We start from the raw sequence: 12,702 nt of genomic DNA, 5'->3' as shown, positions 1-12,702 counted from the left end.
AAAATATTTAAGTTATCTGATGATTAGTCTTAAGTCGCCCCACACCATGAATTGACATATTACACCAAATTGCACTCTTTTTACGTTCCTTTTCAAAGTCCATTATATAAGGTTTGGCCATGGCATGGTTAAGAATTAAATTAGATAATTAGCCCAATTAAACTCGAGATGAGAATTTATTGTTAATTTTCACTTTAATTTAGACTGAAACTATCTAAGGTAATTAAGGTGTTGGTCTCAATCACTTTCTCTCTTAAATTTTAAATTGAATCTGACAAAATTTAGTCATTTAACCCCACAATTTAATTAGTTTAATTTGAGCTGTCAATTAAACAAAAAATGAATAATGCACTTACCTCAATTAAGAATGAATAGTGGATTATTTTATATTTTTTAATTATATATTTATTATGAAAAATTATAAATAAAAATTACGAAAATTAATTAAACTTATTTATATAAAGCGTATTACAATAATATACATGCTCCACTTGTTTTTTTAATATATTTTCTTATGTTAATCAAATCTGATATACATATTTAGTATATTTTAAGAAATTAAAAAATATATTTATTTCAGAATCAAACGAGATAGCTCTTATTATAATCTCTTATTATAATACTTACAAACTAATGCTAGAATTTGGATCTTTATTAAGGGATGAGGTTAGCGTGAAAATTTGATTAATAAAATCAAATATTTAAATAATTAAATTTTTTTATACATTTAAAATATTAATCAAATTGAATTGAAATTTAATGGTTAATTGAATATAATTGTATTGAAATGTTCTATTTGATTATTTAGTTTAACAAAAAAAATATACTTGATATTAATTTATAAATTTATAATTTAAAATAAAACTATAGTTATATACTATTAATAAAAATAATTTAATATTTAATATTATTAATAAAAAAAATAAAAATATTATAATTTATATTATTAATTAAATAAATTTAGTTAATCCTATTATCATTTAAAAAGTAATTAAATTGATAATAAAAAAATTGAAGTTTTTAGAAAATATATTTTAAATTAAATTATTTATTATTAAAATAAAATTTAATTTTTTTTATTATAATCGAATGATTCATGCATTCAAGATGAGGTTGATGAAAACAACGACTTGATCAAATCAATTATGGACTATTGCACTTATAGGGAGCATGAAAGTCGTCCTGCAGGACCACAATTTTAAAAACATCACAATTAAATAAAACTTATCTGTTTCTTTGTAAAGACTAAAAACTTAGTGATTTAATCAAACGAGCTGAACTAAATGACATGGAAATTGAAGATATAGCAGGCCCACACCCTGATTCGCGAATCTGATGAAGGGTAATCAAGATTTTCCCGTTGAGTAGAAAACCTAGGTCAACTTAGGTTGGTTCTTGAAGAATTTGTTCAGAGTGGCATTTATCGAAAATCTCCAACTAAATCAGCTTCTGGTGGGACAGACAAATACAAATTTATCTTGACTATTCCATTCGGAGGGTCACCCCAAGTTAACGTATAAGCATAACCTTCCAGTCAGAAACAGATGAAAGAGCGAATTTTCCAAAGAAAATGACAAGGAATGCTAAGATGATATTGTCGTGTGAATTTATTCACTGTTCAGCTTAAAATATGCGACTCAATGGAGCATTTCTTTTCATAAATCAAGCAAGGACTGGGTCATATAATTAAAGAGGTTTCTCATGTAGAGGAACTGTCACATTTAAAGCTATCTAGAATCCTCAACTACTCGCATTAATTTGCACAGATGGAAGTTCCTGCGGTGGATTTAATGCCAACAACCAAGAAACTTGCAGGGAGAGGGAGATGGGGTTTTGCATGTGAAGTTAATAAATGAGACAACAGAGGCTGGGAGTGTGATCCTGGCCTTCCAGTGTCCAGTGGTCCTCTTTTTCAATTTTTGCCAGCAGAGTCTTAGCCGCTGACCTGTGTAAAGTATCGTCTATTTTTGTAAGGGAATAGGTTGTTCCACATCAATTTTGGATAAAAAAAAAACTTTGTTAAATAAAAAAATTTTGACAAACGTTATCTCTCAAGCTAGCTTTTAAAGTACGTTAAACCTAATTTACTTTTTTCTATATAGAATGAGATAAGAGTGTCCGTATGTAGAGGTGGATGCAAGGTTGAATGTTGAGGGACCAAAATTTAAAAGTTATATAATTATTATAATTAATAAAAATTTACAAATTACACTTTTATAAAAATAATGTAATTTATATGTTTTTAATAAATCATATATTTTATTAATTTTAGATAGTTTTCAAATATATATATAAATTTTTATTATAAATGCAATCGATTAAAATAGGTAATATAAATTTTATAATATTCATATAAATAGACTATCAACTGAGCTTTCCGGCAGCCACCACCTAAATTAACTCAAATTTTAATTTAATAAACAAATAAATAATATTCATTAAAGGATTTATTCATTAATTTCACTATTTTGCACAATAATAGAATATTTATAAATAATGGAGAATTTGGCAAATTATTTAAATATAAAAATTTTTAAACAAATTAAGAAAAATAAATTTCTTATTGAAATATTTTTTTTCTCAAAAAATAAATTAAATTATTTCAATAATTAAATTTAATTAATTAAATTTATTTTTTTATTATAATTAAATAATTCATGCAACCAAGATGAGGCCGATGAAAACACATTTGATCAAGTCAATTATGGACTATGACACACATCGGAGCATGAAAGTCCTCCTCCAGGACCACAATTTTAAAAACATCACATTCAATTAAAACTTTTCTATAAAGGAAAAAAATGAAAATTTTTTTAAAATTTTTATTTAACTATTTTAAAATTTTTATAATGAAAATTTTTATGAATTTATTTACGAAAAAATCAATAAAAATGAAAAAGAAAAATTTAACCAAAAGTTTTATAAATTACAAACCCTGAGTTCTAGCGTTGAGGTGATAATGGTCTCATATATTAAACCAAATTGAACTCTCTTTTTTTTTTAATTTAAAATAAAATAAAAATTGACACAATTAAATTTCAAAATTAAAATCATTCTTCCTCTCTCTTGAATTTTAAATTGAATATGATTAGAATTGGTGGATACAACTCATCCTCAAATTAAGAAAAAAAATTATTATTAAATGGTCTCAATTCAAAACAAACCAAAACCATTAATTTTAATACAAAATCAAATAGCACTATTTATTGTATTAATGGATATATTATTTAAAATTTTAAAATATTTTCCATCTTACATATATTGGGTATAGAATGTATAAAATTATACATACATGTACACTAGTTCATAGCTTTTTCATTATAATATAATTATAAAAAAATAAGTTCGTAATAAACTTCCATTCATAATAATAATAGTAATATTAATTTTTGATTAAATGACATTGAGTGAGCTGTCTGTTTAAAAAATATCATAAAATTATAAATTGGAATTTTTATTAAAAAAAATAAAGTCTTTATCATTATGGATGTGATGGTAGACTACTAGTTATGAGTATAAGTAATTATAAGGGGGAGAAGTAGTGAATGGGAGCATCACATTTTCAAATGGAGTTGGCAAATTTAGCAAAGTGCTTATTTTTGGGTTTTATGATCCTGTGGATTCAAATCCATGGATGCAAAGGTTGCTTTGAAGTTGAGAGATCGGCACTCTTAAATTTTAAGAAACTTGTTGTATCAGATGGAGCTGATGCAGATCATCTTCTTTCTTCTTGGGTTGATGATTCAATGAGTGACTGTTGTAAATGGGAGCGTGTCACGTGTAATTCTACTACAAGTCACGTGATTGAGCTCTTCCTCAACAATACACGACAACATGACATAAATAGTGGATCATTTTATGATGGTGAAAATATTTGGTTTATAAAGTTGTCAATGTTCCAGCAGTTGAAAGAGCTCAGAAATCTTAATTTATCCTACAATAAAATTGGTGGTTTTATTGATTATGATGAAGGTACATATCCTATGCTCTTCTATCTATATTATAATTTTTTTTATTTGTTTGCCAAATATACTATTTGAGTACGTTATTGGGTGCACTGCTCTAAAAGATTTTGAAAGATTTTGCTCTATAATATATTTAGGTTTTGAAAGATAATCAAAATTGAAGAAATTAGAAGTCTTAGATATTACAGTTAATTATTTTAATAATAGAATTTTATCATCATTGAGTGCACTTACATCACCTAAGACTTTAATTCATAATTCATTAGGTGTTCTTATATTACTTATGACTTTGATTCTTAGTAACAATTAATAGAATAAAACGTTCATTACATTGGGTACTCTTATATCAGAGTGGGACATCAGTTTCACTAGATTCAATAACAGTATCTTATTATCATTAGGTTCTCTTATATCACTTAAGACTTTAATTTTTTTTTTTTTATAAGATTTAGTCTTCAACACTTAATTACAGTAGAAAGAAAATTTCTTCCCTAACAAAGATATGCTTTATTCGAAGGTTTATATATCATGATATTTCATAAATCTACAATCAATTTCATCTTTTCCCATGTATCTATGGCCATTACAAGCTATGTCAATTTCATCTCTACTGAAGTTAATTTTTTGTAGTGTAAAGAGGTGTATACTATATATGTGCAGGTTTTGAAAGATTATCAGAATTAAAGAAGCTGCAAACCTTAGACCTTACTTACAATTGTTTCAATAATAGCGTCTTATTATCATTGGGTGCTCTTACATCACTTAAGTCTTTGACTCTTAGTTGGAATAAAATGAGAGGTTCCTTCCCTAGCAAAGGTATGTTTGATTCTTGGAATTGTTTTCTTCACACTTATTCTATCATAACATCCGACTAATAAATGGATTTTTCAAATGTTTTCGATAGATTAATTATATAGATTATATATATTGTAAATTGCATATCTTTTTTTATTGACATACAATTTTATGTTAAATGTGATATATTCAAATAAAATATTAAGATAAATAAAATATGAATCATAACTTTACTAAATAGTGAAGCAATAGATATTAATATTAAAATTTATAATTTTTTTATGGTTATAAAATTTCAATTTGTTACAATTTAATCACTAAAACAAGCTTTTCTTGCAAATAATTAATGCCATTTAGTTAAATCTAACATGAAATAAAAGTTAGTATATTATGAAGATTGAAACTGTTAGATTAAATTGTAATTTTGAGAAAAAAAAAAAAGACTTATAGTTATATGATAAAATATGATAAAATTTATATGTAGCACTGTTTTCTTATTTTGATCACAGTCATATAGTTATAACTTTACTTATAATTGATTAGTTACAGAAGTCACTCTACCAGTTGGATTAGTTAGGGTGCGGTTACTGTTGTTAGCTGGCATACATATATACCATAAAGTTGTAAAAACAATTCAGTTCCATTTCTTTCCTTAGTCACATGAAAATAATTTTCTTGTAGGTAGTTAATCTAATTTAATTCCAGCTACTTGAAATTAAAGATTTTTTTTTTTTTGAGAAATTCAAAAACAGTATCTTGTAATTTTTTCTAGAACTTGTTATAATTTCATCTTTAATATATGGATTTTTATTTTTCCTTTTTGCACAATTGCATAGAAGCTTATTTGTTAATCAATTATATCATGAAATAACATAAAAGCTATAAGATGTAGCTATAAGATGTAGAGGTTTTGAAAGATTAGAGGAGTTGGATATCAGTGGCAATTTGTTCAATAGTAGTATCTTATCATCATTGGGTGCTCTTAAATCACTTAAGACTTTGATTGTTAGTGATATGTTTGATACAATGGTAGGTGCCGTCCCTATCCAAGGTATGTTTAATTTTTGGAATCTTTTTCTTCACACTTATTTTATCAGAACATCCAATTACTCTCACTTATTCTTATAAAAATAAATGGATTTTTGAAATTATTTTTGATAGTCTTACAAAATCACATATAGCAAAAAAAAATATCAATATGCAATTGTTTTAAGATTTATTATATAGATTATATATATTGTAAATTTGAAGAATTTACAAGTTTTAGATCACTTCTAAAACAGTTTTTTTTTAAGAGAAATTTAAAAATAGTAACTTACAATATTTTGTAGATGACTTATTATAATTTCATCTCTAATATATATCTTTTTGTTTTTTTTCTTTCACAATTACACATGGTTCAGAATTAAATAATCTGAAAAATTTGGAAATACTGGATATAAGTGACAATGGATTCACCGGTTCTCTCCCACTTGAAGGTAACTTCATATCTCATCTTATTTGTTATTTTTATTGTTAGATATAAAATAACCCAATTTATCTTTTAGAGCTATCATGTGTCCGCTTTAAAAATATGCTTGACTTAACTAACGAATTCAAAAAATTTTCAAAGTGAGTTAAAATAATATTGAAATTATAAAATATTAACAATAAATAAAATCGATTAAAAATATAACTATGCAATACTTTATGTAATTAATAAAGAAAATATTCATAATTAATCTCTATGAATTTATTTATTTTTTGAATAAGTATAATTATTAACATTATTAAATAAATTTTCTTTATATTAATAAAAATTTTCAAAAGTATGCTTTGTAAATCATTCTTTAGCTAATAATTTCATATAGGCAATTTTTTTAGAAAAATATTAAAACTCTTAAAATTTTCCTTCTTTCTTTTATTTTTGTCTGAATGTACATCCTTTATATATGTATAAGCATGAAGCATAGTTATTATTTATATATGAAATAATACAATAGTGAATCACATAAAAAAAAATTAAGGGAAAAAAAAAATCATGTGGCTTCATGCTTTGACACTTTATGTTTATGTTTTATTTTTTGTCAAAATTGTGTCTTGAGATTGTTTCCGTTAGCACAAATGGTTCAAATGACACTAGCGGTGTTAAGCTGCTAACATGACATATTAAAATAATATATTGTAATAGAATGGGTCCCACAAACAAATAAAAATTAAAAAAAAAATTAATTTAGTTGGTTCAACAAATAATAAATAGAAATTAAATAACTTAAATTTACATTTTCTAAAATTATTTAAATAAAATTATATTTTTATTTTAATTGAATTTAAAAATTAAAAAGGAAAAGAAAGGGAAAACATGTCCTTCCCCAATTCCCAAATCATGCATTTCTTAAATCCAATTATATAGCTGTGCAAACTCAAGCTTTTGATTCTCATTCTTAATTCCCATATCCTGTATTTCTTAAACCCAACCATACAGCCATCATAGCCATCTAGTCTTAAATCAATAATAGGAATATTCCTTTCACTAACGCAAAGAATAAAGAAACATTCATAGAGTTCGTAAATATTGAATAAGTCTAACCGTTGCTAAATAATTAAACCAAATTGAAATTACACCTTAACTTATCATGCCGATGTCGTTTATGCTCAAAATATCTCATCCATCTTTATTTTCTCATTATTACCTTACCCATTCTAATCTTCTCAATTTTCTACAACACACAAGTGAAGATGAGTTATTTGAAATTTCTTCTCTGCAATTTATCCATTCTTGAAATAAATAGAAAAGCAATAGAAGATTAACACAAAAGATTTTGTGGGTTGGTTTTGATTCGGGGATTTTTGTGGATTTTGCTGATTTGGGTTAGCCACAAGTTTTTTTAGATTCCAACGTCAATGCTGGCTTAGGAGATTTTGGGCTGGCTCATGCCTTTTGGGCTGGCTCATGCCTTAGAATGAGAAAATCTCCTATGCAAAGCTCAAAGGAATGCCTGGAATAATGGGCTACATTGTCCCTGGATGCTTTAATATTGGCAAAGCTACCTGTAAGCCCGATGTCTATGGATTCAGTGCGATGATTCCTGTCTTCCTGAGGTGGTGTGAGGGCAATGACCTAGGACCAAGATTGCTAGCTTCCAGTTCCTATTGGAATGGGTGTGGTGGTTGCATTGAGAAGGGTGCATACTTGAGTACTAGGCAATTATTTCAGTGTGAAATTTATAACAATCCTCCTTATAGTTATCATTTAATAATTAATATTTTTATTATATACAGATTAAAATATATAATTTTATAAACAGTTAAAAGTAACAATTTAATTCAGACTCTAATATCATATTAAATTAAAAAAAAATACTAGACCTTTTTACTTTATATTTTTTAGACGTGAGATTTCTAATAATTATGGAGGTGGCTGATAAGAGATTGGGCAATGACTGCATTTAGATTTTGTTTGTTTCTCAGGAAAAGAGTGAGAAAATATGAGAAAGGGAAAATTTCAAAGCTTGGTTTTTTCATTATTAAAAATCAATTTCTATTTTCTCTATAAAAAATTAATTTTTATTTTTATTTTCATTAAAAATTAAATAATTTTAATTATATGTGGAACTAATTAGATTAAAAATTATATTTTATTAAATATTTAATTCTACGTCAGTACCATATCAGCAGAGTTAATGTTGTTAAATAGTTTGGCTTAAAAATGCTAACGGTGACAAGCGCAAGGCACTATTTTCTCAAAAGTTAAAGTGGGTTGATATATTTGCACACATGAATTAATTGCTGTCTTATTTATTAGAAGCTATTTATTTTGTTTAGTTTTATAAATTAATTATTGTTATGAAAATAAATGGATTTTTCAAAATTTTTTGATAGTTTTACAAAATCACATATAAAATAAAAAATGATTTTCATGTTTTAAGCAATTATTTTAAGATTTATTATATAAATTATGTAATTGTAAATCTGATATCTTTTCTTTTTTAATGACATATTTTTCAGTTAAATATGGTATAATTCAAAGAATATTATTAGATTAAATTGTAATTTTGAAAAAAAAATTGACTTTTTTTAATCACTAGGCAAATTTTAATTTAATAATAATTAAATTTCATTGTTGAATTTGAATTTGATACAATTTCGTCATAAAAATATAGTTAGTTGATCTCACTTATTATAATTTCATCTCTAATATATGTATATTTTTTAATTTTTAATTTTTGCATGCACAACTACATATGATTCATAATTAAATAATGTGAAAATTTTAGTTTTAAGATCCCTATTGGTGAATTGTCATTGCATTTAAAAAAGAATTATTTTTATAATAAATAAATGGTTTTTTTTTTTTCAGAAAATCGCATATAAATTTAAAACCTTATCTTCATTTTAAGAAATTGTTTTAAGATTAATTATATAGATTATGTATATTGTAAATTACATTTTTTTATGCGGACATCTAATTTTATGTTAAATATGATATAATTCAAATAAAATATTAAGATAAATAAATATGAATCATAATTTTATTAAATAGTGCAGCAGTAGAAATTAATATTAAAATTTATAATTTTTATTATTGATATAAAATTTCAATTGGTTACAATTTAACACTAAAACATGCTTTTCTTGCAAATAATTAATGTCATTTAGTTATAACAGAACTTTCATAAGAAATCTAACATGAAATATAAGTTGGTATATTATGAAAATTAAGACTGTTAGATTAAATTGTAATTTCAAGGAAAAAAATGACTTTTTTTACTCATTAAGCATTGCTTTAATGATAATTGAATTCACGTTGAACTTCAATTTGATGCAGTTTAGTCACAAAAATATTAATTTTCATATAGGTAGTTAGTCTTACATAATTCCAATTAATTAATTTTTATTTTGAGAAATTCAAAAACAGTATCTTACAATTTTTTCTAGATGACTTATTATAATTTCATCTCTAATATACATTATTAATAATTAATTATGTCCTAAATTAACATAAAAGTTATGTGGTGTACAGGTTTTGAAAGATTAGAGGATTTGGACATCAGTAGTAATTGGTTCAATAAAAGTATATTATCATCATTGGGTGCTCTTACATCACTTAAGACTTTGAAAATTGGATGGAATAACATGGAAGGTTCCTTCCCTATCCAAGGTTTGATTCTTGGAATTGTTTTCTTCACGCTTAATTCTTTTTATTGTATTTTTTCGCTCTTGGTTCAAAATTAAGTAGCTTGGAAAACTTGAAATCCTTATATATAAGTGGCAACGGATTCAATAACATCCTACCAAATTAAGATGAACTTCAAATCTGGGTAAATTATATTTATTTATAAATTAATTACTTTGTAAACATAAATGGATTTAGAAATTTTTTTTTGATAGTTTTACAATATCGCATATAAAAAAAAAAAAAAATCTACATGTTTAAGCAATTGTTTTAAGATTTATTACATAGATTATGTATATTGTAAGTTTTTTATCTTTTCTTTTTTTAATGACATATAATTTTAAGTTAAATATGATATAATTTAGATAAAATTGTAATTTTAAGAAAAAAGTTTGAGTTTTTTTTTAATCATTAGGCCTTATTTTGATGATAATTGAACTTCTTATTGAACTTAAATTTGATAGAATTCAGTCACGAAAATATAGTTCTTCACTTAATTTCAGCTGCATAAAATGAATGAACAAAACTATATAAAGTGAATAGTAATTGAAACTGTATGCTTTAAAATTATCAAATTTGAAGAATTTAAGTTTTAGATCACTTCTAAAATAGTTTTTTAAGAGAAATTTAAAAATAGAAACTTACAATATTTTGTAGATGACTTATTATAATTTCATCTCTAATATATATCTTTTTGTTGTTACTTTCACAACTACACGTGATTCAGAATTAAATAATATGAAAAATTTGGAAACACTGGATATAAGTTTCAATGGATTCAACGGTTCCCTCTCACTTGAAGGTAACTTCATATCCCATCTCATTTGTTATTTATATTGGTAGATATAAAATAACCCAATTTATCTTTTAGGGCTGCCATGTGCCCCCTTCTAAAAAATGCTTGACTTGAGTGACGAATTCAAAAAATTTTCAAAGTGAGTTAAAATAATATTGAAATTATAAAATGTTAACAATAAATAAAATCGATTAAAAATTTAACTATGCAATACTTTATGTAATTAATAAAGAAAATATATATAATTGACCTCTATGAATTTAATCTTTTGAATACGTATAATTATTAACATTTAAATATATTTTCTTTATAAAAATAAAAAATTTCAGCAGTATGGTTTGTAAATCACCCTTTAACTAATAACTGCATAGAGGTAAATTTAAAAAAAAAATATTAAAAATCTTAATTTTTATTTTTAAAAATATTAAAAATCTTAATATTAAAAAATATTAAACAAACATTAAATCACAATGTATTTTAGTATATTTTTTTCTTTTTTTAATTAATAAAATTTAATTTTGTAGTATTATAATTATCTTTAAGCCTCAAATTCAAATCTCATTTAAAATTAATTATAAAAAAATAAATATTCTACACTGCCCCTAAGAAATAAAACTTGTGGATGCTTACTTACAACTTACGCATACTTTATTTGTTTATTTGTTTTATTTTCTCCCGAGAAAGAGTATTTTCAGATTTTACTTCAATTTATTATTTGCTTATTTTGGCCAAAATTATTTGATGACTCTTAACAGAGGAAGTACTCACTATAATAAATTTAGGCTTTTAATAACACTTTTTTAATATAATTTTATACATAATATTAAAATAATAAATAATATCAAAATAATATATTTAGATATTAAAATGATATATAATGTAATAAAATAATATATTTACCAAAGGTATGTTTTATTCTTGGAATTGTTTTCTTCACATTCATTCTCTCAGAGCATCCAATTATCTTGCACTCTATTGTTTGATTTAATTTAATTTTTTATTTACTCTATGTTCAAAATTAATCAACTTGAAAAATTGAAATCCTTATATGTAAGTGGTAAACTTGAAAAATTAAGCTGCTTGAAAAATTGAAATCCAATATAAGGCAAACTTTAGATTTGGGTGAATTATAGTTACATTTATAAATTAATTATTTTTATAAAAATAAATGGATTTTAAAAATTTTTTTGATAGTTTTATAAGATCACGTGTAAAAAAAAAAATGATCTTCATGTTTAAACCATTTTTTTAAGATTTATTACACAGATTACGTACATTGTAAATTTCATATTTTTTTTTTCTTTTTTAATGACATATAAATGTAAGTTAAATATGATACAATTAATTCAAATAAAACTATTAGATTAAATTGTAATTTGACAAAAAAAATTACTTTTTTTAATCATTAGTACTTATTTTAATGATTATTAAACTTCATGTTAAACTTCAATTTGGTGGAATTTAGTCACCCAAATATAATTTTTCCACTTAATTCCATCTACTTAAAATTAATGAGTAAAACTGTATAGAGTGACATGTATAACTGAAACTCTATAGTATGAAATTATCAAATTTGAAGAATTTACAAGTTATAATTTAAAACAGTAACTTGCAATCTTTTGTAGATAACTTGCAATTTTCATTTCTAATGTATACTTTTTTATTTTTCTTTTATGTTTCAGAATTAAATAATTTAAAAAATTTGGAAATGCTGGATATAAGTTACAATCGATTCAATGACTCCTTCTCATTTGAAGGTAATTTTATATCTTATGTCATTTGTTATTTTTATTTTTGGATATAAAAAATGCTTCACTTCAATTCAGAAAATTTTTAAAATAGGTCAAAATAAAATTACAGAAAACATTTGTAATTGGCTTCTATGAATTTAATTTTTTAAATACCTATAATTATTAACATTGTTAAAAATATTTTCTTTATATGAATAAAAACTTTCAGAAGTATGCTTTTTAAAACAGTCTTTTAACTAA

The 12,702-nt window shown here is 23.9% G+C and overlaps 1 protein-coding gene across 8 annotated transcripts in view; it reads left to right on the top strand.

The window, feature by feature from the left end:
- The window catches only part of LOC110653051 (receptor like protein 21), a 39,973-nt gene that overhangs the window by 12,314 nt on the left and 14,957 nt on the right, over positions 1–12,702 (top strand). For 4 of the 8 annotated variants that reach the window (XM_058148811.1, XM_058148813.1, XM_058148806.1 and 1 more), the window contains exons 5-7: positions 9,763–9,900; positions 10,643–10,717; positions 12,394–12,468. In XM_058148811.1, coding sequence (XP_058004794.1) covers positions 9,763–9,900; positions 10,643–10,717; positions 12,394–12,468 — 288 coding nt within the window. Of the gene's footprint in view, positions 1–3,519; positions 3,973–4,625; positions 4,782–6,163; positions 6,239–9,762; positions 9,901–10,642; positions 10,718–12,393; positions 12,469–12,702 lie in introns of those variants that run through there. The other 4 variants (XM_058148807.1, XM_058148808.1, XM_058148810.1 and 1 more) reach the window with 3 other exon arrangements.

This window comes from Hevea brasiliensis, chromosome 6 (assembly GCF_030052815.1).
Source record: "Hevea brasiliensis isolate MT/VB/25A 57/8 chromosome 6, ASM3005281v1, whole genome shotgun sequence".
Classification (NCBI taxonomy): Eukaryota; Viridiplantae; Streptophyta; class Magnoliopsida; order Malpighiales; family Euphorbiaceae; genus Hevea; species Hevea brasiliensis.
The sequence above is the reverse complement of the archived record's forward strand: the minus strand, read 5'-3'. Positions and strand labels throughout refer to the sequence as shown.